This window comes from Phalacrocorax carbo, chromosome 11 (genome assembly GCF_963921805.1).
Source record: "Phalacrocorax carbo chromosome 11, bPhaCar2.1, whole genome shotgun sequence".
In the NCBI taxonomy this organism is placed as follows: Eukaryota; Metazoa; Chordata; class Aves; order Suliformes; family Phalacrocoracidae; genus Phalacrocorax; species Phalacrocorax carbo.
In genome coordinates this window covers 2,669,144-2,696,758 of record NC_087523.1, presented here as the reverse complement: position 1 = coordinate 2,696,758, position 27,615 = coordinate 2,669,144, and the positions used below count along the sequence as shown (strand labels likewise).

The window sequence follows — 27,615 nt, the reverse complement described above, 5'->3', positions numbered from 1 at the left end:
GCTCGAAACGTGTCAAATGGAAATACGCAACCGATGTCCGAATGCGTTAGCGTGAACTTTGGATCGATGTGACACCTGAAAGCAGTGAAACGAAGTAGGTGCTTATGTGATATAAAAGGAATAAAATCGCAAATTAGAAAGCCCTGTTTCTAAAAGAGTGGAAATCAAATTGACACCATAATGCTCTCAAAGGCATGTTAATAGAATTGGACACATCTTAAACGTTTCCAGACGTTTTTTAAAAAAGGGGGGAAGCATAAATAACACAGGCAAAAATGCTGTATTGAAACCTAAAAATAGAGTGGTCAAGATTTAAACCAGGTTCATCTCACTGGGAATAGGAAATTCATCCCTCCCTAGGAGAGCCCAGCTTCGTTTCACTCCTCAGCCAGGCTCCCCCGGAGCAGCGACGAAGCTCGATTCCCTCTTAGAGCAGACGCGAGGAGTGCGCAATGCAGAGGCCGTCCCAGAGAGGCGCAGGAGCTCCGGCGGAGCACTCCTGGGGTGAAATTTCTAAGGAATTGTCCCAAATTGGCGATGCCTCCCGGTGCCGAGGCACAAACCGCTTCTCCCTCCCGGCGCCGGCGTCCCCAGCGCGCAGCCGGTGGGGGCCCGTACCCGCGTGCGGTCCCAGGGCACGGCTTTCTGGTTGGCCTCCCTCCCGGCCAAGCGAGGTGCGTTGCTTTTGTTAGGCACGAAGGGTAGCGCAAGCCCGGAATTCGCAGTCAAAGCTGCTTGGAAGTTATCTGAGAGCCGAAGTCCAGAAAAATCGCCGGGGTTTTGTTTGTTTAACATTAACGATTCGGGGAGGGGGTGGAACTACATTTCTCGGAGCTAAAACCAGATGTGAGACATCTTAGCCACAAAGCTTTCTGGTTCTCCTCTGTTTGTTTTCCCCCGGTAAGATAAAAGCAACTGCAGAGAAGGTTTAGATTGCGGCAACTCTCGGATTTCATCCTGGCTACGAGGGTGCTGGCAGATGCTGCTCTGCGAGACCACAAATGAGCTTTTTTTGTTTTACTGATACGGAGGCTGCCATGCCCCATGGCACACGTCTTGTAGTTAGAGGGAGGCTGTCGCTAAGCCTAGGACTGAGCCTCAGCTTCCCAGCCAGGCTGAAAGTTCCCTTGATTTGATTTTCTTCCTTCATATAACCGTATCTACCATCACAGAGGTGCCGGCCGTAACTCCATCGCCAAGTCGCGGTTCCATTTTGCACTGAAAGCATCTCCGCTAAGCAGGGAGAGGCTGGAGTCGCCACTCCAAGCCTCGACAGCCCAGTCCAAGGGAAACCCTGCAGGATCTGCCTTCCCCTAAGGCAGCCTCCTATAAATCTTTTCCATGCTGCAAACAGAAGTTTGCAAATCTAGGCCAAGCTTTCCCTGCTCCGGTTTCACCACCCATGCTGTTATAGACTGGTTATATCAGCGTAGCTCTTTGGAGTGAATGCTGACTCCTCTGCTCTGTGTTTATGCCTGTGTAGCCCAGTGGCGTCCTCCGCTATACCTGGAACTTTACCCTGGGAGTAATTAAAATAATTAACAAGTGTAATTAACTGTTGGAGAGTAAAGGAGAGTTTTAGCACATTATATCAGCAACAATTAAATAAATTACCCTTTTTGTCTTGCAAAGAATTGACAGACGGAGGGGAAAAAAGGAGGAGGGAGAAGCACAGACTCGTGCAGTGGCACGGAGAAAGTGAATAGGGGTCGATGGCTCTTGTGTTGGAAGACAAAGTGAACAAAGAGGCACCAAATGAAATTACCGAGCGGCAGATGCAAAACGAACATATTTCACACAATGCGTAATTAAGCCATGGAACTCATTGCCCAAATGGATCCCAAAAATCGTAATGGTTTAGTAAGTGATTAGACAAATTCTTGGAAGAGGACCCAGCGGGGCTGTTGAACACAAAGACGCGTCCCCAGTGCAGGACGAGCTGAAGTCACAAACCTTGGGAGGGGACGTGGAGCCGTCCCCTGGCCCTGCCCTGCCCCACCACCGCCGGCGGCGCTGGAGGCACGGGGACACAGCCCTGTGCCTTTGGTCCGAGCCCCGCCAGCTGCCCTCCTGGCACATCCACAGGCGAAAAGCTCACCTGCTGTCAGACCGCGTGTGTCTCTGGCTGTCGGTGGGGACAGACAGACAGCAGTGGCTTCGGCGTGGATGTAAGCGAGGTACCGTAGGCTGGCGGGCTGCTGCGCGCATCCCTGCCAAGCCCTGTGCTGCTAAACCTTGGCTTCTCAGCAGCCAAAGCCAAGGAACGCGGCTGCTGCCTACGCCCCCCGCCGCAAGCGGTGCCCAGGAATCTGATACTCCACTGGAGCTGAAGCAGGGGCTCCTCCTAACCCCCCTCATGCAGGGGAGGATGCACGGGAGGAAAAGGGCACCCCATTCTTCTGCCCCTTGCAAAACTCCTTCCCTAAGTGCATCCCCCCAGGGTGGCAGGTTCCCTTCGTTGGCTGCTGTTGCGTAGGCTGAAGCTGAGTTGAGGGCCACCGCTGGGGCGGAGGAGGGTGGTCAGGGTACCCAGCTCTCATTGCTGCTCGATTTGGGCTCCTGAAATATTTCCAACCCCTATTTTGGCCCATCTTGACTATAAATCTTTCTAGCTTCATTTAGTGCTCTAGCCTCTAGGTGGTGGTCATGTCTGAATATTCTTGTGCAACTGCACTGCAAACATAACTTGATCATCAGGGAGGACCGGGGGAGTTTGAGGTTAATCAGCTGGCCGGGAGCGTTGACAGCGCTGTGCCGGGAGCACGTACCGCAGCTCCCGGCGTTTGCGGCCAGGGCATCGGTGTATTTAGCGCCCGGTCACAGGGTGCTCCGCTGTCACCAGTGGCTCCACAGGGTTGGGTGACGTGGTGGGAGCCCCTGTGTCCCAGCTCCCCCAGCAGAAACACCCGGTGAGGCTGCCCAGGGGCAGCAGAGACCACCAGCCCGGCCACGGTGTGAGCTGGGGCTGCGAAGGAAAATGCATCCGCGATTCTCCCCGTCGCTTGGAAGCGCAACGTCCTTGCGAGAGCCTGAACCCTCCGGGGTGACAGACGCTCCTCCCTGCCCTGCCCTGCAGCCTTTTTGTCACAGAAACTTGGGGTGTGTGTGTCCCCATCCTCCGGTCCCCACTGTCGGGGACCAGAGGCCGAGTTTTGGGCCACCAGCCCACTTCCCCTTGGGATGCGGCAGAACCTGCGGACGCCGGCTGGCGGGTACCCAGCAGGGTGCCCACACTTTCCTGCTGCCCCCGTGATGGGGACAGTGGCTCGGGCCAGTCCTGCGGTGGATAAGAAGCAAGCAAGCACTCTTGTTTCATTTTGCACGTCCCACTTACAGAGGTACGTGAGCTTAGAGGAAAAGAAACCGTAGAAATCCAAGCTACGAAGATGAGGTCGTCGCTCTGCGGCAGTCAGCAGAAGTTTCTCCATCAGGTTTAATAAGGTGAGGAGTTCATTCTCTAAATCTTTGTATAAATTTAATGTGCTGGATAAACGGTGATTGTTATTATTTGTAATGAGAACGATGGAAAAGCGGGCCAGCTGAGCAGCGAGGCCGCAGGCTCATCATGGAGGACATGGGAGTTAAAGCACAGCAAAGCCCCCCTGGTGCCCCGCTCTTCTCCCAGAGGTTTTCCACCTATAGCAGGTGGAAAGCAGCACCTGTAACTTGCTATAATTTGAAATCTAAGTAGGATCATACGGAACCATCCTCAATCTACCGGTTCTGCTTCAAGTGTGCCAGTTCAGCTCAGCTGCCTTTTTTGATTGCAACCTAATGCCTCTCGTACGGTCCAGGTCTCATAAATAGATGTGTTTTCTTCTAATCTCTGCCTTGGACGTTTCAGTCAATGGGCATCTGTAACCGACAATGTCAAGGCAGGAAACTTGGTCCTGCCCTGGCTGGTTAAATGTTGGAAGCACCGTACCCTCTGCCATCCCCGGGGCTCCGGCTGCAGAGCCCATTCACTGTAACAGCCACTACAGCACTCGCTGATCTGGTTTTATTTAGTATACCTCTTATTTATCTTCTAGGATTCGCATAAAAGAAACTTCTTTAATAAAACAGTGACCATCCAGGAGCTCAAAGAGAAAAACATAAGGAAAAGGCTGTTGTAGAATGGTCTCTTGCACGTCCAGCCCCGCTGCCTCGCGTGTCATGGGAAATTTGTCCGTCTGACATGAAAACATGGTCAGAATCATTCAAAGAAGAGAATACAGCTCATCTTTCGTTAGCGATTTATTTTAAAGATCCCTATCATCGCCTTAAATGAACTGCAGGTGCCAACTTGCCAAGCTGTCCTTTGATCTTGGGAGTCAGCTTTGTCTCGTTTTCCGGAGAAGCAGCTTCTATTTTCACGTCCCCAGGGAACAGTTGGGACCCCCACGAGTACGCGGGCACTCGGCCCCGTAACTGGAGGTGCGCAGCCTGGTATCCGAGCATTCAAAGCTGCAGTTAATGGGAACGAGGAAGCCGAGCCTTGCACCAAGAAGAGCCTGACATTACGTAAACTGGGCTGGAAACGATCTGCGCTGAAATGCCACGAGGTCCTGCAAGAACAGCCTAATGAAACCCAGAGCAGTAAGCGCTGGGAGTCCTAGCGCTGTTAGCTACGAACGACCAAAACAAAACAACCATCTTTCTTTCATAACTCTCGGCGTGCAGCTGCGAGCCCGGCGGTGAATTCGGGGCAGCTGGTGTCCTGCCGGCGCCGGGCTGCCGTGAGCCGGGTCCTGCCCGCCGCTGCCGTCTGTGCGAGCACGGCGTAGAAACCTTATCTGGAAACAACCGGTTTGAAGGCGTTGGGGCACACGTGCCGATGGCTGGAAGGAGTCTTGCTTTGGGTTTGCAGAAGGGGCCCCGGTTTGTGCAGAGGTCGGTGGCGGTTGCTTGTGTGCCGTGGGCAGCTCCCGGGGATGTCGGTGATGGCCATGGTGCCAATCGATAAATTAGGAGGGCTCTACGAAGGCATCTCACCAGCACATTTTCTAAAAACAAAATATATTTTATGGAGCGGATAATAATTACTCCATATATCTTTTACAGCCCATGGGGTAGGCTATGCACACCTTGAAAATCATCCAAATGCATGTTTGGACAGCCAGCAGCCCCCACTGGCTTCGAGCCATCGCAGGACATCAGGTGAGGAATATGTGCTGTAGAAGCTCCCCAATTAGCGCACGTATTGATTAGGGCGTGTGGTTGTAATCTACGGGGCCAATACGCCTTGTTTCCAGCGGCTCCGGCTTTGCAGCAGGGTTTCTGCCAAGGACGGAGCCGTGCCTTCAGCCTGGAGAGCCTCGTGCGGGTCGCAGACCCCTCAGTGTTATGTGGATCACTGATGCTTCGCCTTTTATCCGTAGAAAGCTCCAGTCATAACCTAAAATTGCTTTACAAACATGATTCAGTGCTGTTACCCCTGGTTTTAATCCAGGAGAAGTGCCCACACGTGCACACATCGGGAGCCTCCTCGGCTGCGTGCGTGAGCCGGCTGGGAGGGATGCGCCTGTTCCCGGGCACCGGCTGACTTCGGCGCTCACCGACCACTGTCCATCGGACTTGTTTGAGCAGATATTTTGTTGTGGCAAAAAATTTTGCCTTTTGGATTTTCCCCTCCCATATTTCCACGTTCCCTGCTTGGCCTCGGCTCATCCCATCAGGAGCACCGGTGCTGCGGGAACAGCAACCACCCCCCAGCCACGTGGGCTCCCCGCCCTGGCTGTCACTCCCAGCCCCGTCCCTAACGTCCTGCTGTGACCTGCCGGGCGCTGCCCTCGCTGCCGCCCACCCCTGGCACCCATCCCCTCCCCCGCCGGACCCGAGCCGAGCCGGGAGCCCAGCGCCGGCTGCAAAGCCTCCCAACCTCAGCATGGGGGGTGCCCCCACGAGAGCAGCAATGTGCCCGTCGGTACAGCAGCAATGGGCGTTATTTACAATATTTTATTTATAGGTACATATGAAAACATAAATATATTAAAAATACATACAATGTGGTTGTAGGCCACATTCTTTAGACCAAGCATGACTCCGTGGTGGGTGCTGAAAGCCCTGTGTGACGTCCCCGCACCCAGCTGCCCCCAGGGACTGTGCGCCCTGGGCGGCCCTCGGTGCGGGTGCCCCTGGGTGCCCCCGCGGCGAGGCCGGCCCGCGCCAAAGCCGGCAGTGTTGGTTATTGCCCAGTCGGAGCCCTCCGCTCTCGGGCTCGCTTCAGTCAAGATCTGCATGACAAAACCACCGGCTCGAGCTCGTTTTGGTGATCGCTTGCAACAGGAACATTACGACTTTCATCAAAAGCGTGGATGATTTTAGGGTCTAGGTTTTAATTCATTACAGCATTGGCTGACAAAGCCCATGACATCATCTGCTTGGAAGAGAAATTCTCTGCAGCTGCTTGTGTGGTGCGAGGGGTTTTGTTTCAAAAATAAGACAGATTTTTGTTTCTTTCTTTCAGAGCAATTTTCCTCCCAATTGCTGGAAAACTGTATGCTAAAAGGCTTCAAAAGTGGAAGGGAACAGGGCAGCGCGCAGCAGTTTGAGCCATTCTTTTTTATTATTATTATTTCCTTTCCAAAGACCTGGGGCGGGGGGGGAATAGCCCCATTACCCCACGCATCCAGCGCGCCCAGCCAGGCGTGAAAAGCAAAGCCAGTGTCATGGCAATGGCAGATGGCACGAAGCAGGAGGGAGGGCTCCGGCCCCGACCTCCGGACGGACCGCGCTCCTAATTAGCTCTGGAGCAGAGAGTAATTATACCTGGAGGTAAGGGAGGTGCTCGCTTCTCCTCGGCGGGCGCTGGAGGGGAGGGCCGGGCAGGGATGGGGTGCGGGAGTGGGGCTGCCCCGGGGCTGGCCGGGGCCGGGGCCGGGGCCGGCCCCACATTAATGCTGGGAATTCATTTTCATCTCGCTCAGCCCTCCCGCGCTGCCAGCGAGCAGGGAAGCTACGCCAGGACTCCTTCTAGTTCTCCAAATGACCATAGGCTGCATAAAATGCAATAAAACGTGGCGTTGCAAGGAAATGCTGATGGAAGGGAGAGAGGCAGCGTCTGGACTCTGTGCCGATGGCATTAAAACGTGACACGCTCAATTATTTAGCATTGCGACAGCACCTGATTATTCCGTGCGCTGACTTGAACTACCCCAATGCCAGAGCTGTACCTTTTCTTTCCTCCTCGTCAGTTGTCTTAGAGTATTTTCTTATGCTAGATAACCTCGTTTCTTTTAATCCACTTTCCTTGGTTTGCTCTGAAAGAAGCAGTTGGAAGCAAATTATTTTTGTTGCTGTCCAAGTGGGTGCAAAGCTCTCGCAAAGGGAGATTTATAGAGTGAAACGCACGCAGAGTCCTATGAAAAAATATTAAAGTTCTTCATTCACTGTAATCAAAATCCATCAAAATCGGGAAAACCCATAACCTGGTAGCTATGTGGCGCTGGATATCACCACTGCCCTTAGACTTCACCTCGAAAGCCGCAGTTAATGGCAGCAGGACAGGACAGGACCTACCTGAAAGGAGGTTACAGCGAGGTGGGTGCCGGTCTCTTCTCCCAGGTCTCTCACTAGTGATAGAACAAGAGGAAATGGCCTCTTGCCCAGGTGGCCAAGGAGGCCACCAGCCCCCGGGCTTGTGTCAGCACTGGTGTGGCCAGCAGGGGCCGGGCAGGGATGGGGCCCCTGTGCTCGGCCCTGGGGAGGCCCCACCTCGAGTGCTGGGCTCAGGTTTGGGCCCCTCGGGACAAGAAGGGCCTTGGGGGGCTGGAGCGTGTCCAGAGAAGGGCAGCGGGGCTGGGGCAGGGTCTGGAGCACAAGTGTGCTGGGGGGCGGCTGGGGGAGCTGGGGGGGTTTAGCCTGGAGGAGGCTGAGGGGAGCCCTTCTCGCTCTCTGCAGCTGCCTGAGAGGGGCTGGAGTGAGGGGGGGCTGGTCTCTGCTCCCAAGTCACCAGTGACAGGACAAGAGGGAACGGCCTCAGGCTGCGTCAGGGGAGGTTTAGGTTGGAGATGAGGGGAAATGTCTTCCCTGCCAGAGCGGTCAGGCCCTGGCACAGGCTGCCCAGAGAGGTGGGGGAGTCACTGTCCCTGGGGGGTTCAAAACCTTGTAGACGTGGCACATGGCTCAGGAGGCCTGGGGGTGCTGGGTTGGGGGTTGGACTTGATGATCCTCAAGGTCTTTTCCAACCTTAATGATTCTGTGATTCTCTCCTATGACTCTATTCCATTCTATGACCTGGCTGCAGGCTCCCTCGCCCAGGGTCGGAAACACCTGCCAAAGCTCCGGGAGCTTCTGGCTTAAAGATTTCTGGTTCCACTTAAAAAATACACCGTGTTTATAGTCCTCTTGCTTTCAGTGGAAACTCTGACAGCAGAGTATACCCAAAGCTCAGGAAGCAAATAAGAAAGGGAATTGAACTTCTATTCTTTTTTTTTCTTCCAAAGTACAGCTTAAACCCCACGACTGGCGGGAGCTCACGATTTGGCTCCGAGTGCTGGGGCCGGTGTGGCGGAGGGGCAACGCTGCAGCTGGGCAGGTCCCGCACAGGGGGCCGCCGCCGGACACAACGCTGGGGTCCCGCACGGAGCTGCGCTCCCCGTCCTGCGGGGGCTGCCGCCGCCTGCCTTCCCGCTGCGCCTCCCCGCTCTGCGGGGAAAAGGGCTTTGCTACAGAAACTATCGCTGGGCTCTGAATGCGGGGTAGGTGCTGGGGAATAGAGTCATTCCTGCGCCAGAATAAAAGTGCAAATTGCAGCAGAGGAGTCAAAGGGGGGAGAGTTTTTCTACAGCCCCCAGCGCCCCAGGCCGTAAGTTCAGGCACACCCCTTCCCCAGAGAGCAAACCCGCTCATTTGGAAAAATCGCCTTCCAAAAGCTCCTGGAGCTCGGCCGGGGAAGCTGGGGGTCCCAAGCTGCCGGCACCGCGCCTCGCCGCTGCTGGGGGGCTGCAGCCGGCGTGGGCGGGGGGCTCGCCCACGTTGCTTGGTGGCTGCCTTGGAAGCACAGAAACACTTCAGCAGCACCTCCATCCCCGCCGGCCTCCCACGAGCCTTGGGGCTGAACCAAAGGGAGGGCAAAAAAAGGTAGGACTTGTTTGAGAGGCCTAAACACCAGCTGGGAAAAAGCCCGAGGCTCTGATTTCCCTCTCTGGGTTAGTCCGGGTTCCCCCACCATCGCGGTCCGACCCTGGGGGATGCTCCCACCTGTAGTTCACACCGAGCATTCGGAAGCCAGGAGCGGGGCTGCTCCAGCGGGCACCCATGGGCTTGGAAAGCCGGGGGCGTTCAGGGCGCTGGGACGCGCCGTGCTCCCGGCCGGCCATGCTGGCGCCTGGGGAGCTGCACGGATGGAGCCCGCCGAGGCGGGCGGGGAGGACGGCGGAGGGGCTGCGGTGAAGAAGGATCGCAGCGAGCTCTGCAGAAGGAGCTGGATTTACCCTGGAAAAGGGGCAGGAAAGCAGGGAAGAGCCACGGCTTTTTGAGGAGGGAGAGATGAGAACCTCCTTATTCTCCCCTGGGAGGAACCGAGTGAAGCAGCGGAGCATCAAGGAAGCGCTTTATTATCTTAAATGTACTTATTTTGGCGGTGGCTCATCAATGCAAAACCTCCGAGTCCAGACCCGCTTAACGCAGCTGCCTCCGCCAGCGATTCCTGCCGGGGTGTGCTGGGGTTTCTTCGGTTTTTATGAACGGGCTGAAGTTTGCCACACAAATGGGAAAAATTGTGCCTCTACGGAGCCTTCAGCACTTATTTATGCATTTACAGTCAGATGCTCCGTACCCAACGCACACAGAACGGCTGGGTTTTGCATAACGCCAGCTGCCTTTTTGCTTGGCTTAAAATAGCTGCGGCTCTGGATCTCCCATCACCCGCTGGAGCACCAGGCACATCCCTCCATCTGAATCATTAGCAAAGTCCCTGGGGATAAGTGTGGGTTCCAGAATAACATCTACCTCTTGCAGCGTACCATCCGGATGATCTCAAAATCAAATGTCACCAGACCTCTGCTTCCTAGCTGAAACGCCGGACAGCTTTTATTCCTTTTTTGTACTGGATTAGTCCAGGCTTGATGCAGGGCAGAAACAGGGCTGTGGTGCTTTCCCGTGGCTTTATATTTTACCCCATAAATACTCTTTGCCTTTGACAAGCAGGAGAGGAGCCCGACAGGACAACCCCTGTTCGCTGCCAGGGTCTGACCCACCTAGGAGCTCCCGGCGCGGCTCCAGCTCGTCCCAGTGCCCAGCCTTGCCCGCACCACAGCGCGATTCCCATCAAGGTTTCCCTGACATAGAGATGGTCAAAGTTATTCGCTCCCATTTAAAAATCAGCCAGGACTATGAAAAAATGGGAACATTTCACCAGCAGTGCTGTGACTAAATCTCCATGGTCCCAACCCGGCTGGGATGCTTACGGGATGAAAAGAGCCTGGGAGAGTTTGGTATTCCCAGATAAACCACTGAATTTCCACCCGTTGCTCCTATTTAATGCAGAAACAATGGCAAAACCAACCTGGCTGGAGGGAACAAACATGGAAACGGTGTTGGGACTGTTTGAAAGAGATTAACACTATGTCCATGAAAATTATTAGTGATAATTAGTCCCTGCTTGTTGCCTTGAGCTTCAGATATTGATACTCTGGATCTCACATCTGTCAGAATAACTTTTAGTTATCAGCAGTTATAGGGTTTTCCCACTCCCCAGCAAATGCATATTAACTTCTGTCTTGTACGGTGCTTCTGATTCTTCATGAAAAGGGAATAAAGCCAGAGCTGACGGGCAGCGGCGCCCAGGACCGGGGCTGAGCGCGGAGCAGCAGATGGGGGGAGCCAGCGGCAGCTCCTCGCTGTCCCCAAAGCAGCCTACATCTGCTCCTAATGATGATTTTAATAGCCCGATTTATTTCAGTTACTGGAGCAGGGAATCTTAGTACATTATGTCAGATGAGTGGGCTCTTTCTTTTCCTGAAAAATACCCCCCCCCAGAAAGGGAGGGGGGCAGGCAGGCTGATTGGCACCACCGCACTAAGCCTATTTACTATACAAAGGGGATTTAACTCCAAATTTCAAGTGCAATTTAAGGCTAATGCTAAACATGAAAATGGTGCTCACATCACGCTATTAAGAAATGCGTATAAAATGCGTTGGAAGTTTAAGTCGGCGATTTCTTTTCCCTCCTTACATTGAAAAACCTGCCCTGTAATTGTAATGTGCGCGAGATTGGGGTTTTTTTTTAAATCCAGACAAATAAGGGGAAGACCCAGGAACGGAGGCAGAGCTCAGCTGCCAGCCTTGCCCTCGGAGGCAGACCAGGTGTGCTCCCCGACGAACACGGGCAGCCTCTGCCACAGAAACGTCTGTTAAAGAGAAGAAACCTTCCGTGGGGGCAGCCAGGGATGCTGCCGGCCAGGGAGGACCCGCAGCTTGTTCCTGGCTTTCCTGGTTTGCCGTTGCATCAGCAGAGCCTGGAGAGCAATTAGCTTAGCCATCCCCCTTCTGGGTGTAGAGACCAGAGGCAGCTCCCCTCTAAATTCCTAACAATGGTATTAAATTTTTGTTGAACATGGTGCTTCTGCCACCCACCTTTCCTTTAGGAAAGGCACAGGACAGCAACCAGGTTTCTTTACGGGACCGGCTTGCACCAAGGCCGGGCTTGGCTGGAACGGGGCTGAGTGCGCCGGGAGAGCCCCGCTGCCTCTCAGGGAAGCTGCAGAAGAAAGGCAGGGCCAGGAAAGACAGGCAGAAATGCTTGCGGAGAAAGCGTCGGCTTGGAAAGAGACGCTTACGGAGGGATGTCGGACTTTGGGTGCAGGACCTCAGGCAGCCCCTGCAGCGTCTGTCCCGCTCCCTTCCCCTGGCGGAAGAAACCCTCAGGAGCTGCTCGCTCACACCCGAAAGGGGCACAGCCGGTGTCAGCAGGGGCCGAGCGAGCTGCCCGACGGCAGCACAGCGGGCAAGCGCTGCAGACGCACGGATGACCCCAAGGACAGCAGAGATACAGGGAAATAGGTGCTGGCTCCTTTCCAGGAGGAGTGCAGGGCTTCCCAGGAGATGTCCCGCGAGGGAGACGAAAATCTCAGCCGGAGTAGAAACTTCTGAAGGGGAGATGTGCATCGGGAGACGCACCGCCTCCGACTGGGACTGGCGGGACGAGGAGCATCGCTGCCCGGACACGGGCGTCGCTACGGGCGATCATCCGCCATAACCCGAAGGTGACGGGGGCTCGAGCGGACACCCGCAGCACCCATCTTCCAGGATGAGGAGCGGGGAATTACAGACCAGGAGCCCAACTCTGATATCTGGGAAGGTAGTGGGAAAAAATATTAAACAGTCAACATACAGAGATCCTGGAGATTAATAAAATGATAAGAAAGCAGCCAGCATGGATTTGTCAGGAATAAATACCAAGAAAGCAAGCTGATTTCTTTTTTTGCAGGGTAGCTGGCCTAGTAGGGAAAGGAGAAGCAGTGAATGTATCGTGGCTTTTGAATGGTGTCTGACAGCATCTTATATGGCACTGGTAAGCAAAGTAAAGAGAGGGGACACATTTATATATAAATATATAGGGCGTATCCTATAAATACACAGAGCATATATTTATAAAAAGGTGACAGGTCAAGGAGAAAATCACTGAAAGCAGTGCAAGGTGCTCCTCTGAGGGGGAGGAAATGCAATAGGCAGGGACTGAACCGCTGCCGTGCTGCTGCGGTGACGCTGCGGTGACGCTGCGGTGACGCTGCGGTGATGCTGCGGTAACATTGCAGTGATGCTGCGGTGACGCTGCGGTGATGTTGTGGTGACGCTGCGGTGACGTTGCAGTGATGCTGCGGTGACGCTGCGGTGATGCTGCAGTGACGCTGCGGTGATGCTGCGGTGATGCTGCGGTGACGCTGCGGTGACGCTGCGGTGACGCTGCGGTGATGTTGTGGTGACACTGCAGTGACGTTGCAGTGATGCTGCGGTGACGCTGCGGTGATGCTGCGGTGACGTTGCAGTGCTCCATTGAAAGACAACAAAGAAAGCGCTCGGATACACTCTTGTGTCCGTTTATTAAAAAACGCAGAGATTCCCTTCATGCCATCTTCACTGAAGGTCACCCACGTCAGCAAGCGAGGGGATCTCCGACCCCCCCTGGGAGGAAAAGGAAGGTGAAAAGGCCTGCACAGATCGTTAGAGGGTTTGCTCTCTTTCTGCCTTCATTTCAGCCCAGAACAACACGCTCTTCCTGTTAATTGCAGAGACGACCTCAGGCCATTAACCAGCTCCCACAGAAACACGTGTGCTTTATCGGGAGATCCCGCCGAGGCACTACTTGGTTCTTCGGGGACGCCGGGTCCCGTGCCGGGCGCCGCTCTGCGATGGAGCCAAGGCGAGGCGGGACGCCGCTCACCTCCTTCGCGTAAGCTACCGGCGTCGGGGAGTTATCGTCTAACCCAGTTCACGACACTGGTGGCATCATTTGGGGAGTTTCTTGTAGATTTGGTTGTGTTCAGTTTCGATTCTTGCTGGTGGAAACTGATTTTTTTTATATCTGCATCAGCATCTGGTAGTAGGTGAAAAGTTCAGGAAGCTAAAAAATTAAAACAAAATAGGATCTTTTTTTTCTGTTCCCTGAAAAATAAGGTTGCTTTCCGATGCACGTTTTATTTTAAGGTGAGTTATTTTGTTGCCATAGTAATACTACTCAGGTTTTGAACCGCTACGGTTTTGGTTGTCCTCCAGGCTAGCCTTGCATCCAAGGCCCTTCCCAGAGCGCGGCGTCCCACGGCGGTGCAAAACACCTTGAAACTTCCATCTGCGCGACGAAGTACCGCCGATCCGTGCCGAGGCGCGGGGTGGACGCGGGAGCCCCGACGGTCGGAGCGGAGAGCTGCGCGGGGCGAGCGCGGCCGCGGCGAGGCATCCCTCTGCCGGGTCTTATCCTTCCTCCCCGGCCCTTGCAATAAGACTTTGAGAAGGTCGAAGATAACCCGGTGGGTTTATTAATTAGCACTTATTAACAACACTCCCCCGGCTGCGGCGCGGGCGTGCTCGGCGGCCGCCCTCCTCCGGGCTCTGATGCAGGCGAGAGCAAACCCGCCTTTGCCCCAAAGAGCTTAAAACCTCTGTAAATCCTATTTGTTGCTACACAGGTGTCTCCTTTCTTTAGTCCAAGCCTAATGAATTAATTTTATTACTAAGAGGACTGTATTAAAATAAAGACTTTAAATACGAGGGTCTGTAATGATGTTAAGAACGGTGCAGAGAAAAGGGATTCCCTGGTAAGGAAATATTTCTGCGGTCATTTGGGTGAAATGGGTCCTGTAAATGTATTGGAAATTAATATTTAATTTTCTATAGTTATATATAAATATTTAAACAAAGCGTATCATTAAGATATTAAAATATTTAAATTTAAATTGGAAATGCTTTTTTTTTTTTGCTGTAATTTGTCTAATTAAAGCAGGCACAGCGTGCCACATATTAGCCTAAAACCTATTACATGGGTGCCAGACCATATATACGGCCGAGAGCCTGGGCGCTCGTTCCGCTGCACAGGCAGAGCAGCTCAAGCGAAGCAGTTTTAAAGGATTGCTTGGGGTTTTTCCCTTTCGTTTTGTTTGGGTTTTTTTTTTTAATATGGAATAAACCATTTCCTGATTAACAAATCAAGGCTACGTGCACGTAGAAGACCTGAGACCCATGTAAGCCTTCCAGAGATCGGTGCATCTGGATAAATCCAGCATGGATTAAAGGAAAGCTTTCACCGCACGGACTCTCCCCCGAACCGAGCAGGGTGCTCGTGACCCTGCCGCCCCTGGGAACGGCGGGCAGCGAGCGCCGAGCGCCGACGGCGGGCAGGACGGCGCGGAGGCAACGGTCCTGCGCCGTACGCGGTTCCGTTGCGCTGCTCCCTCGCCGGGGGAGCTACCGAAGCAGAGCCGTTCCGGGAGCGTTAGGGCCGCGGCAGTTTCTGTGGTTCACAAGATTACCCACGGCTCTCCAGCTCCCTGATAGAAAACCCTCTGAAACGCAACGCCGCGCCTAAACACAATAGCGCTCTAGAATAAAGCCACAGCCTTAACAATGAGTTTCTTTGCTTTTATAGGTTTTAGCGAAGCCCATTGTGTTGTTTTAACACCCTTTTTTGTATTTAGATTTCTAACGTCTTTGACTGGGGGAAGGGTGGAAGGGGCAACCAATTTAATTCATTAATCCCCCTAAGCCTTGCTTAATGCACTCGCTCTGGTTTGCGCCTGCAAATTTTATAGTGGTATTTTGGGTGGTTGCAGCATTGCACTGGAAAATGTCCCATCATTTATTTTGCAGCTATTCGAGGGAAATGGTTCCCGGTGCCGGGGAGCCTCTTCATTAAATCCATATTGTCAAATGAAACAAGCTCTGCCACCCCAGATGGGGCTGGACCTCAGGGCTGCCGTGCCATTTCCTGGATAAGGTAGCTCAGAGCGTGGGTGCAAATTGCCAAAATTGATATTAAACCATGAGGAGGAGACTGTTGCCGTTGGTGAAAAACCTCCTTTTTGGCTTGGAGAAGCCAAAGAAGTCACCTGCGGCTGACGTCAGGGTGGGGCTGCAGGGAACAAAGCGAAGTCCCCGGCTCGGGGCCGCCGGCGACCCCCGGGACGGTGCTGGTGCAGCAGCACGGGCCCTCCTGCCTCCCCAGACACGACCGCGGCTCACGCCGTTTGCCCGCAGGGTGGATGAGACGAAAGTGCTGCAGGAGGAAAGTTTCAGCAAGAGTTTTTGTCCGGTTGCTTTCTTCTCCCAACAGGGAGGGAGTGCTGCAGCGTGGGCTGGTTTTCCCCATGCTCATAAGAAAGACGAGACCTTTAAAGCGTATCGAAGCGTCTCACGAGTCTCTGCGCTCCTTAAATTCCTCCGCCGGTGCTCAGCTCCCGGCATTTCTCTGATGTTTGCTTGAACCTGATGCACTCAGCCAGCAGTGAAAAAACCCACCTGTGCCAGGAGGCTAGCATCGCTCCCAATGGGATTTTTCGATGCCCCATTTAAGGGTGCACCGCATCTCCCAAGGAAATGTTCCAGAAGCATCTCGGAAAGAGTCACAGCAAAGACAAAAGCACAAACACAAGGGCACGGGGGGCCGGGCCAGCTGAGAGGCAGCAGTGACAGAGTCAAGATGGGAAGAAGGGTTTGGAAGAGAGGTTGAGGACTGAAAGATGTCACCTGTAGCAAACCAAGTCACCCAGACAGGAGAAAGGAGCAAAGAAAGGAAAAAAAATTTAAGAGACTGCGATCTACTAGACTGCCACAGAACCAGGAGAGAGAAAGGTGCCCAGAGAGACGTCAGAAAACACACAGAGAGAAGAGGATCCTCCACAGGAAAATGGCAGGACTCTTTAGGTGTAACAAAGAATGTGGGGAATAAACAGGAGATGCTTTTTTCACCTCTCCAATCTGTGCAATTGCCTTCCACAGTTATCTCATTATAATCCAGCGACAAGAAATACCGTGGGGAAAATCTAGACCTGTCTTCAAAATTCTTTTAAAGGATTCTGTCTTTATGGCCACCATTTGCCTCCACAGCTTCACCTCACACCTCCTGGCCTTGCGTGTTATTTTCCACCAGACACCAGCCCAGCACTGAGCCACGCAGAACTCAGGGACTTGACAAACTCTGAAGAAAAACTCTTTTATTTGGCATAAAAGAAGTGAAAGGGAACAGCCAAAAAGGCAAGTACTTGCAGGTGTTGAAAAACACTTCACCAGAGATGAAATTAAATTAGTCCTTCAGTCAAGAAAAGCTTTAAGGGATCTTCCAAGAACGTAAGTCATCTCCAAATGGAGAAGTCAGAGAGCACATATTCTAGCATTCTGTATCTCAAGCCCTAATAAGTTAAGGGCAAAAAAATAAAGACAAGGGGGATTCTGAAAACTGACCTCCTGAGAATATCAGAGGAAAGACTTTTCCCAAAGAGAAGAAGCTGGAAGGCTACAGGAGAATGTGTGTGTCCACTAAATGAGGGAAGTACAAGAACTAAATGATATGTGTGGGTCACTGTTTACTACAGAGGAATCTATGGAGGTTTCCACGTTAAAGCCTTTCTTTATGAGGGATAAGATGGAGAAGTCATCCCAAACGGAAGATCACTAGAAGAGGCTTTAAACCGAATAAATAAGGGGAACAAAATGCCGGTATGGGACAGCATTTTGAGAGGTCCAGAAAAGTGCTCAAATATGAAAGTGTCAGACTACTTAACCCTAGTTTGAAAGCCCTTGTGCAAATCAGGCCCGAGATTTAATGACTAGAAGAAGTGAAACTGAACTTGGATGACGCAAAATCATGCAGACCACTACAAACACACAGGAACGGGCTCGGACCCACTACGACTTGCTGAGGAGCTCTCGGCATCACCGCACCGGCATTTTCATAGAGCTCAGAGGCAGCCAGAAGGCAAACGGACCACGAGGAATTATGAGGGAGAACATGGAGAACATAAAAAGAAGTGTTGTTACAGCACTGCACGAGCCCGCGGTGTGCCCACGCGTTTCGGCCCCCTCTTCCCACGATGGGTACCCAGAAAAGGTGGAAAAACACACGGGGAGGGAGTAGCTGTCTGCAAAAACTCGCCTTGTGGGGTTAAATAGAGTAGGGCTGTCTTATTTGGAAGGGATGCCTGAAAGAGAATACGATGAGGGTACATGAAGAGCATGGTGAAGGGGGGTGGCTGCTCCTTGGTTCGGTTTTGGGCTCACAGAGCCCATTTCGTTCTCCTCATCGTCAAACTGGAGCAGTGGTTTCATTAGTGACTCACAAAGTTCATTATAAACTCACACTCCTGTGGGCAAACTTATACAAGACAGTTTTCTAATCCATCATCTCGCGCAGTAATTTGTATTTAAGTTCTAATTTTTATAAGACTTGCAATGTCTACATGTTACGGATATAAATAAATATAAAAAATACCTCAAACCGTTTTTAAACTTTTTATTTCAAAACAGCAGCACTTTTAAAAACGCTTGCGAACCCTGCGTGCTCCTTCACAAAAATAGCTAATATTTTGGTAAAACTGACAAACAAAACGTATAAAAATCCTCACAACATAACAGAGAAAGGGTACGGGATACAACGGGACATAATTTGATTTAAATGATATACTTAGCTGAGGGGGCCCAGCAAAATTTGCATGTCCAGGTCTGCGGGGAGAGAGGTGATGACTTCCCAGTCGCAGCTGGACACCGTGTGCCCAGGCTGTAAGGCTCCCCGGCGCTTCCAGAAGTCAAAACCGCAGGATTGGGCCCTAAAACCCCCCAAAATCACAAACCAAACATCAAAGGGTTATTAAAAAAAAAATTAGCAAGGCTTGAAGTTGCTGGATTAGCCCCAGCAGGCAACATCAGGCGGCATTTCTGGGGCGAGAGCCCCTTTGCGCGTCGCGGCGCCCCAGACGGGCAGCAGCTGCGGCCACCCCGCGCCCGATGGGCTGCGCTGGGCAGCTGGGAGAGGCTGGGGCCAGGGGGCTCCGTCCCAGCTGGGGGGCTCCTGCGGACGCGGGATCAGCATCGGGCCCTTCCACAGGGACGCAGCCGACCGCAACTGCAATCCCGACAATAACAAAACTACCCGGCCGCTTACAGCTCATAGTAATTCTCCCACTTCTAACACTTGCGGGGTTACGAGCACGTCCGGGTACAATGTTGAAATTCAGTGACGCTGCATATACGTACACCGAAATACGGACGTTATTTACCTGGTCCCTCCGCTTACAGAGCTGTGAGCATGCAGGCACGCAGCCTGCCGATGCCCCTTTTCATATGCATTTCATCCATATTTGGAATTTTGCATTTCTGTGTAAAACAGAGACATGGATAAACATTTGTATAATATTCAGAGAGAATTCATTTCTTTGAAAACCAGGCAAGCAATAAGTTCCCACGATTGCGGTGGTCATGTACATACCGTCCAGGCGATCGACAGCTAGCACCAGTTAATGGCTGCCGTAAGAAATATGAGATATGGATCGGTCCGCGGCGTAACAGATGGTAGTTCCAGGCAGGTGGCATTTCAGGCGCTAGCCAATGGGTTTTAGGATTCTCAGGAGGAAGAAACACCATATTTACATCAGGCAGAACAAGTAATCTATCAACTTAGGTGAACTATTGTAAGATAGAGTTTAGAAACAAAGGAGAGTGGCGTCCTGACTATTTCTCAATCGCCTTTCATGTGGGATAGCGTTACGCCCGGCTCTTGGGTATGGGGCACCATCTAGAGGAAAGGTTGGTACGATGCAGCAGGGAAATTAAATATTAAATTTTTAAAAATAGCAAAAAACCTAGAGCAGATCTTGTGTAACATCTAACAGCTATTTAATCATTACTTAACAGCTGTTGTCAAGGGAAAAACCCGTACGGAGGAGGGGAACTTTGGAGACTCCTCCCGCAAGGCAGGGTGTTGATTTGCACACACGACTTCTGCTCTCAAGCAAAGCCCGGGACTGTTACTATTGCTAATTATTTTGCACCTCATATTTTTTTTAGAATGAGCTACGATACCAAACTTTCCTTTTGAGGTTGCTGTATTTAGAGATCATCTTAAATTAAACCTTGACTTTTCAACATCCGTATTGGCTTACGGCTGCTCAGTACAAGGCACCAGTTCCTAAGTTCCTTCTGAATAACACTTAATTTTGGGTCAGTTAAACAAAACCTCGGTTTTCACTTCTGAAACCATTGTTATCCTCATTTACCACTTAGCTGCATATCAAAGGCCCAAGGTGAGCAGGACGTACGCAGAAATGTGCATAGAAGATATTTTAAAAAAAAGCTGAAAAAGCTTACCTTGCTCTAGTGTTTAAATCCAAATGGAGACAGACACCTGCGTTCCCATCCACATTTACGGCAAAGGAAAGGTGCAACCCAGGCACAAGCCAGCACACCTGCACCATTCCGCTCTAAACTTTCTCTTTCTGATTTGCGACCGTACATTTCCGTCTGGCTGTGAAAAACTGCAACCGTGATTTCAGCCCACGTTAAAGCAGAAGTCAGAATCTGACTCCTCGGTGTAACGATAAATAAAGTAAGAGAGAGACACATTTACTTGGCGTTACAAGCTGACTTTGGGGAAACCCATTTAATTTTGTAGACAGATTAAACAGGGGTGAACTCTGCTGGCTTGGATTCACTCTCACCTACAGCGATAGGATGTGACGGACCATTTTGCAGGGGAGGAACAGGCTGCCAGTAGTCAGGGTATGAAAGTGCCCTCAGCACAAGCACTAGCGCAGCCCTGGCTGAGCCAGAAAGAGGCAAAAAGCTGGAAAATGGCTTATTGTTAAGTGCCGAGAGGTTTCCACCATACCAACCGGGTGGAAGTGACGGGCGTTTGAATATTACTGGCAAAAGTTGTCGGAACGGGGCTTTTCAGAGGGATAAGGTGCGTCAGGTTAATCACATCTACGTAATGTTAAAAGCGGTTTGGGTAAGCTAGTGGTGCAACGCAGAAGTCTGAGGCAGTTTTTCCGAGGGCTTTGTTTCACACAGGTTTTTGCTTGGAGCAACATGCACGCACAGAGGGGCTACGCCAAGAAACTGGGGACTTAGTAGTAACAAGAGATGGCAATAGGAAGGTAGAAAGGTGGAATTAAGTGAGCCTGTGGAAGTGTGAAATATGCATATACATGCATGAAACGAAAATCTCACCATCAGCCTCACCTGTGACCCACCTCTATAACCTCAGCAAGCTCTCTCTCAGAGCGATATCCTCCGAGATACTCTCCCGGTACATGTTCAGCACTTGTTATCCACCCTCTTGAGCTTTCCACGGACCAGAGAGGTTCCTGACAACCTGCGCCCTGCCCTGCCAGGAGGTGTGGGGAGAGGCAGGTAACCCTGCAAGGTCTGACGAGTTTGGCCACAGCAGAATGGGACCGGTTCCACTCTGCGGGACAGTGTTGAGCGTGCATTTATCTAACGTTTTCTACCCCTAAAATCCTTTAAAGGCTTTTATTTTTTTAACAAGCAGCATGGAAAAAACCTGTTACAATCCAGCTTCTTCCTTAAAGCATCACTGCTTCTGAATACCTCTGTTGCTCATTAGCAAAGATTACCACGCCAGTCAGTACGTTCTTCTTTGCTACGCGGTGCCGCCGCTGCTGTTGGCACTTAGATAATAGAGCTCTGCTCTGGAGAAAGATGAATAAGCACAACCATAAAATCTTGCTTTCACTAGGAGATTTACTATCATCCCCCAGCAGGCTGCTGCGTGGATGCAGGGGATCCAGAAAGAGATGAGTCACGGAGCTGCAAGATCTGCGTGTGGCCGCAGCGTGCTGTGGAAATGGAGCTCCTGGGGAACGAAAGCTACGCTTGAGAGTGGGCATTTCTCACCAGAGAGACGAGTCCTTAAGGGGAAAAGCCGGGAGAAGCGGGAAGAGGTATTGATCACAGCCCGTATAACAGCCTTAAGGAATAATAAAGCAACTGGGAAAATATTAACGACAGGAAGCTGAGGTGCCAGGGACCAGCAACTCGGGAAGAGGCTTGGGAGTCACTGCAGCGCAGTAAACCACAGCTGTGATCGCGCCAGAGGACTCCGGCCAAGTTACGCAACGGCTGTTTTGGGCATGACTAATGCTGTTTGTACTCGACCTGAATGCAGGATGCCCTAGTCTGCGTACCTGCACTCTGCCACACACGCGTAACAAATAGTCGGGTGATTACTAACGCGCTCCTCTCTTGTTGATGCACGAATCCGTCTGAGCTGCGATGAGGGTGCAGCGTTTGCGACACGGAGCGGGTGTATTTATAAGCACTGAGGCAAACAGCATGTGGTGAGACTTCCCGTCGGAACGGTGTGGGAAGGACACAAGTGAGGGACAGATGAGCTTGCTTTGGAAACATTTTCTATCCCAGGCTTTTGATTTGAGAGTGATTTTAATTACTGTAGAAATTCCCCTCGGCTCTAGACAGGCCCTAAAAGAATCCTGCCTATTGTGGTGGTGCAGCCCCACGTGTTGCCACCCCCAAGCTCAAAGAAAAGCAAATAATGAGTGGAAGCGTTCCGTAAGGCACAGACCAAAAGAAACACACCATATTCATAAAGAAATCTATTAGGTAACTGCTAGCACTAGAATACCCCAGGACGTGGTGCTATTAAATACTTATGGTGCTGTGTTTTCTCTCGACACAGAATTCCATTTAGCTCAGAAGGACTGATGTGCACTTTCAGGTGTATGATAAAACATCACGTGTTCTTTTCTTTGCATCCCCGTCACACATAAAAAGATGAGCTGGCGATTCACAGTTCTGAAGACAGGTGGGAGAAAGATTACCTCTAAAGATAGTGAACATCAGCAATACTCTTTTTCTAGCTGGTAATTTATTTGAGGACTGCAGTTTTACACTGTAGCCCTCACAGGAAGCACCCGTGCTGCAGCTTCAGAGGCTGCGGTGTAACGCTGGGAAGGTGGGAGTGTCGTTACTGTTGGAAAGCCACTAGATCTGGAGTTTGCAGCTTGGTAAGGCGGCACCTCACATCTCTGCTAGTGACGAGCTGATCGATGAATCTGCCTTAAAAAAGATTCCAAGAGCAATTTTTTTTATATTTAAACTCTCATGAGGAATCACAGAATCATTAAGGTTGGAAAAGACCTCGAGGATCATCAAGTCCAACACCCAACCCAGCACCCCCAGGCCTCCCGAACCATGCACCCACGTGCCACGCCTACAAGGTTTTGAACCCCCCCAGGGACGGTGACTCCCCCACCTCTCTGGGCAGCCTGTGCCAGGGCCTGACCGCTCTGGAAGTAAAGAAATCTCTCCCTCATCTCCAACCTAAACCTCCCCTGGCGCAGCCTGAGGCCGTTCCCTCTCGTCCTGTCACTGGTGACTTGGGAGCAGAGACCAGCCCCCCCCTCACTCCAGCCCCTCTCAGGCAGCTGCAGAGAGCGAGAAGGGCTCCCCTCAGCCTCCTCTTCTCCAGGCTAAACCCCCCCAGCCCCCTCAGCCGCCCCCCAGCACACTTGTGCTCCAGACCCTGCCCCAGCCCCGCTGCCCTTCCCTGGACACGCTCCAGCCCCTCCAGGCCCTTCTTGTCCCGAGGGGCCCAAACCTGAGCCCAGCATTCGAGGTGGGGCCTCCCCAGCACTGAGAACATTAGAGGATGAAGAAGAAATGAGGTCTACACAACATCCAGTTGATCTGAGCTGCTGGCACAAAGAAACAACTTCCACAGCTGTATGAAGGGGCAGGAAGGCGAATACAGGTGAATTATGTGGAGCAGCTGAATGTCAAGTACCTGACTCCTCCAGAGAGCTACTGGCGCCTGGTCGAGTACCTTGAAGCGTCCTGAGAAGAGGCTGCCAGCGGGAAGGACCGCATCCTGACAGTAACAGCAAGAACAACTCTGAAACAGCACTTCACAGAAAGCCTAGTCATGAGTAGATGCTATAAATACATGCTAAAAATGAATTTATTCTTAATGTTTCAACGGCATCGATTTACAATGATTCAGCTCTTGGTATTCAAAGCATGAAGATGAGTTGTCTTTTTCTGTTTTCCACTTATGACAGTGACTGTTACGCTGCCAAGGCTCGGGGAGTTCTAGTACCAAATGCCTGGTATTTACGGTGGCAAAACACAATTTTACACTAAAGAATGCTGTCAATTCACTTAATATGGTTTAGCAACTTATTGCTAAAGTGACATAAATTTCTGGGGCTTTGACAGGATGCTTCCCATGGAAAAAACATTTGTTTCCCTTAAGAGTATCTACAGTGACTGATATCGAACCCTTCTTTCCCTGAAGAGAGCAGGTGCCACATCAATCATATTTTCATTTCCCGGACACTGGGAGCAAATAATTTTCTTTTGGCTCCTAAAGTCACCCGTCGCCCTCCGTTCTGTAAGCCTGGCAGGACCACGCCCCTTGGGGCGCATCGCTGACTGGGCGTGCCGAGGCTGGTAACAGCGCGCTTCTTGGTGCAAGATGCACAAGGGCTCCTCGAAGCATCAAGGTGCTTCTCAAGCTGGCCAGCACCAGCTATCTGTACCTCGACACTTTGTCTTGTGGGTCTTTCCCTACGTTTACAGTGAATTAAGCAATTTCATGAACACAGCTCAAAAAACCTCTTTCTGTACCTCCAGCACATTGCTGTACGGCTGTTCTGTACCTAATAGTGCCTCCCCTGCCCTTTGCCTACAGCTAAGCCTTTCTTAATGGAGCCAGCAGCTCTCCGCCTCCACCTTTGCACCCACCCTACCCGCCTGCCAGTGATCACAGCATCCCAGACTGGTGGGGGCTGGAAGGGCCCTCTGGAGCTCACCCCATCCCACCCCTGCTGGAGCAGGCACCCCCAGAGCAGGGGCACAGGGCCGCGTCCAGGCGGGGTTTGAATGTCTCCAGGGAAGGGACCCCACAGCCTCTCTGGGCAGCCTGTGCCCCTGCTCTGGCACCCACACAGGGAAGGGGTTTGTCCTCGTGTTCAGGTGGAGCTTCCCGTGTTCCAGCTTGTGCCCGTTGCCCCTCGGCCTGGCGTTGGGCACCGCTGAAGAGAGTCCAGTCCCATCATCATGACACCCACCCTTCAGATATTTATAGGTATTGATGAAATAACCCCTCAGCCTTCTCTTCTCCAGGCTGAACAAGCCCAGGTCCCTCAGCCTCTCCTCACAAGGGAGATGCTCCAGCCCCTGATCACCTTGGCAGCTCCCCGCTGGGTTTGCTCCAGCAGTTCCATGTCCTTCTTGAACTGGGGGGCCCAAGCCTGGACGCAGCACTCCAGGTGTGGCTTCATATTTAGAAGAGGCTAATGATTCCCCAATCCCTGCGGGGGTTTTTGTTTGGGGTTTTTTTTGTGTTATATAAAACACTTATTTCCGGGCCTCCGTGGCTCTCCGTTTCCCAGCCGCTGCCAGGCAGGGGCCGCCTCAGCTCCGGCGCAGAGGCCGGGAGGGCCGAGACGGGCGGCCGGGCTCCCCCCGGGGCGGCGGCGGCCGGGCCCGTAAGGGCCCAACCCCTCCCCGTCCCGTCACGGCGGCGGCGGCGATGACGCAACTCCCGGGCCCCGCGCGGCCCAACCACCGCCTCCTCCACCCACACACCGGCCGGAAGCGCCGCCTGACGCAGAGCCCCGCCCCCGCTGCGTCACCGCCCCTCCCTTCCGGCCGGACCCTTCCGCCCCGTCCGCCCCCCCGCCGCCGGCCGCCGCGCACCGCCCCCGTGCGGCGGGAGGCGCACCCTGCACCCCGCTCGGCCGCCGCCGCTCGGGCCGGGACATCCATGGGGCGAACGGCGATGCGATGAGCCCGGGCGGGAGCCGGACCGGCGGCAGCACCGCGCAGGGGCGGCGGGGCTCCTCCATGGGGGCTCGGCCGCAGTAGGAGCGGTGTCTCCCCCGGGGGCGCCACCCGCCACCTCCCCTCCCCCTCGGGCCTCCTGAGGAGGATGGCGACGGCGGCCGCCCCGACCCAGCTCGAAGCCGGTGGGTATCGCTGGCGGCGGGGGCTGCCCCCCTCGCCCCCCCGCCCGCCGCCCCCCGTTGTAACCGTGTCCCCTTCTCCCCTCGCCCCCCGCTCCCCTTCCCGCAGAGCTCTACTACCTGATCGCCCGGTTCCTGCAGTCCGGACCCTGCAAGAAATCCGCCCAGGTGAGCGGGGAGCCGCCGGCTCGGGCCGGGGCGGGACGGGACGGGGAGGGCGGCGGGAGGGAGGGAGAGCCGCTGCGCTGCGGGCGCCGGACTCACGTTCTTTGTCTGTCCGTCCGTCCGTCTCTCCCCAGGTACTGGTGGAGGAGCTGGAGGAGCACCAGGTAAGGCGCCTGCCCCGGCGGGACGGGGACGGGGACACGGGGAAGCCCTGGGGACGGCGGCGGGGAGGGTTGGGGGGGGACGCGGCGCGGCGATGCCGGGGGTTTGCCCTGCTCCGTCTAACCCGGCCCATCGGGTCCTCCCGGGGCTCCGCCGCGGGTGCCCCCGCAGCGGCGGAGGGGCTCCTCCCCGGGGCGGGCTGGCACCGGCGGGGGGCTCCCCTCGCCCGCCCGGGGAGGGGTCGCTCGGCGGCGGGGCCGGCCGGGGTCTGACGGCCGCCTCCCTCCCGTCCCTCCTCCCCCGTCTCTCTCCCGCAGCTGATCCCCCGCCGCCTGGACTGGCAGGGCAAGGAGCACCGCCGCAGCTTCGAGGACCTGGTGAGACAACTTGCGCTCCCGACTTCCCCGACGAGCCCCCCCCCCACTCCGCTCCCGGTGTCCCCCCCACCCCCAGCCCTCCCTCACAGGGCTGCGCCTCGCCGAGGCCGCGGCCGCCCCGGGGGGCGCGGAGGGGAGGGAAGGGGAGGCTCGGTGGTGGGTGCCCGGGGCGGGGGGACGGGACGCGGCGGGGGCTGCTTGGTGCTGACTGACTGCGCCGTGCCATTGTGGGGCCGGGAGGGTTATCTGAGGGCACCTACCGGGGCCCGGCCCGGCGAATGGCGCCGCGTCTTACATGCCGGAGAGCGTCGGGAGGAGATGGAAGGCGGTAGTTGATTGGTTGCGGCGCAGCGGAGGCACCGGGAGGGAGGGCGGGCTGGGGCGGGGGGCGCGGGGTGCCGGCGTCCCCCCCTCCCCGCCCCGGGCTGACAGGGCCGGCTGAGAGGGCCGGCCCCCGCCGCGGGCGAGCCGCAGCCTGGCCGAAACACGGCTTTCCGCGGGCACCCGTGGGCTGGAGGAGGCCGGCGGCAGCGGGTTCCTGTCACCGCCCGGCCCCGGGGGGCGGCGGGGGGCGGCCGGGCCGGCCGGGCGGGGGGATGGCGCACCGCCGTGCCGCCGGGCCCGGCCCCGGGCAGGGCTGCTGCTCCGGCTCGGGGAGTGCCGGCCTGCGGCGGCAAGCCCCGCGCCTCACCGGGGCGGCTGGGCCTGCTTCAATAGCTGTTAAAAAACCAGGGACTTTTTAGGACATGTGACGTCGAAGCTCTTAAATGCCTGCGAAATGTACGGAGTGGCTGCTTTTGTTAGATATAAACCACATGCACGCCTGTCATTGAGGAAGGTCGGCGTCCCTGTGCGCTGCCGAGGGGCCCGGTGCGTGGGGATGGCCCTTCTCCCCTCCCGGCCCCCCAGATGCGCCCGTGCTCGCCGTGTGCCAGCGGCGAGGCTGGAAAGTCATTTCGGTTTGTTTCCGAAGGGTGCAGACGGCCTTGTTTTCATTTCTAGGAGGAGCTCTGGGTAATAATGTGTGGTGCTGATGTAGCACTTTGCAGCTGGAATGCTGTAAACTTAACTAATAGCTTTTATAATACTGATACACCGCATACGTGCGGTCCCGCTGTCTCCTCTCTTGCGAGCGGTTGAAAGTACGTCCTTGCCTTTCCCATCTCGCACAGTGCAGTGTGGGATTTTGACATGACTGTTGTTGCTCAAACTGCTTCGTAGCTTGCTCAAGAGTTAGCTTTCCACTCTAGCGATATTGTAGAACCTCAGATGCAGATGGGAGAGCTCCTTGCGTCCAGATGAGACGTTTGTACCTGCTGCCTTTCCCTCTCCAAAGTGTGTTAAGAATTTAAGATGAATGTTATGCTTCATTGTACCCCTTGTGGATAATTCTGGGACTGTAGATTGAGTGAAAGACACGGAGTATGTACTGCAGTCAGTAAATCTGGATGCTGTACGGTCTTCCTGGAGAACCTGGAATCTAACTAGGGGCTGTTTGA

At 53.9% G+C, this 27,615-nt stretch overlaps 1 protein-coding gene and 1 long non-coding RNA gene across 9 annotated transcripts in view; one reads left to right on the top strand and one right to left on the bottom strand.

Moving 5' to 3' along the window:
• Positions 1-9,525: 9,525 nt before the first annotated feature.
• On the bottom strand, positions 9,526-26,311 carry LOC135315330 (uncharacterized). Of its 8 annotated transcripts, XR_010374769.1 has the most exons (6): positions 25,677-26,154; positions 25,533-25,561; positions 23,231-23,314; positions 18,896-22,503; positions 18,687-18,783; positions 17,909-18,236 (listed from the first exon to the last, which is right to left on the bottom strand). It is a non-coding gene; the product is annotated as an uncharacterized LOC135315330 (long non-coding RNA). The 8 variants fall into 8 exon arrangements; XR_010374765.1 differs by adding an exon at positions 9,526-12,275 and having other exon boundaries at positions 18,095-22,503; XR_010374766.1 differs by having other exon boundaries at positions 18,687-22,503.
• Positions 25,125-27,615, top strand: part of BRWD3 (bromodomain and WD repeat domain containing 3) — a 62,498-nt gene continuing 60,007 nt past the window's right edge. The window contains exons 1-4 of the mRNA XM_064462842.1: positions 25,125-25,415; positions 25,522-25,580; positions 25,712-25,741; positions 26,057-26,116. Coding sequence (XP_064318912.1) covers positions 25,379-25,415; positions 25,522-25,580; positions 25,712-25,741; positions 26,057-26,116 — 186 coding nt within the window. The 5' untranslated portion in view covers positions 25,125-25,378. The remainder of the gene's footprint in view (positions 25,416-25,521; positions 25,581-25,711; positions 25,742-26,056; positions 26,117-27,615) is intronic.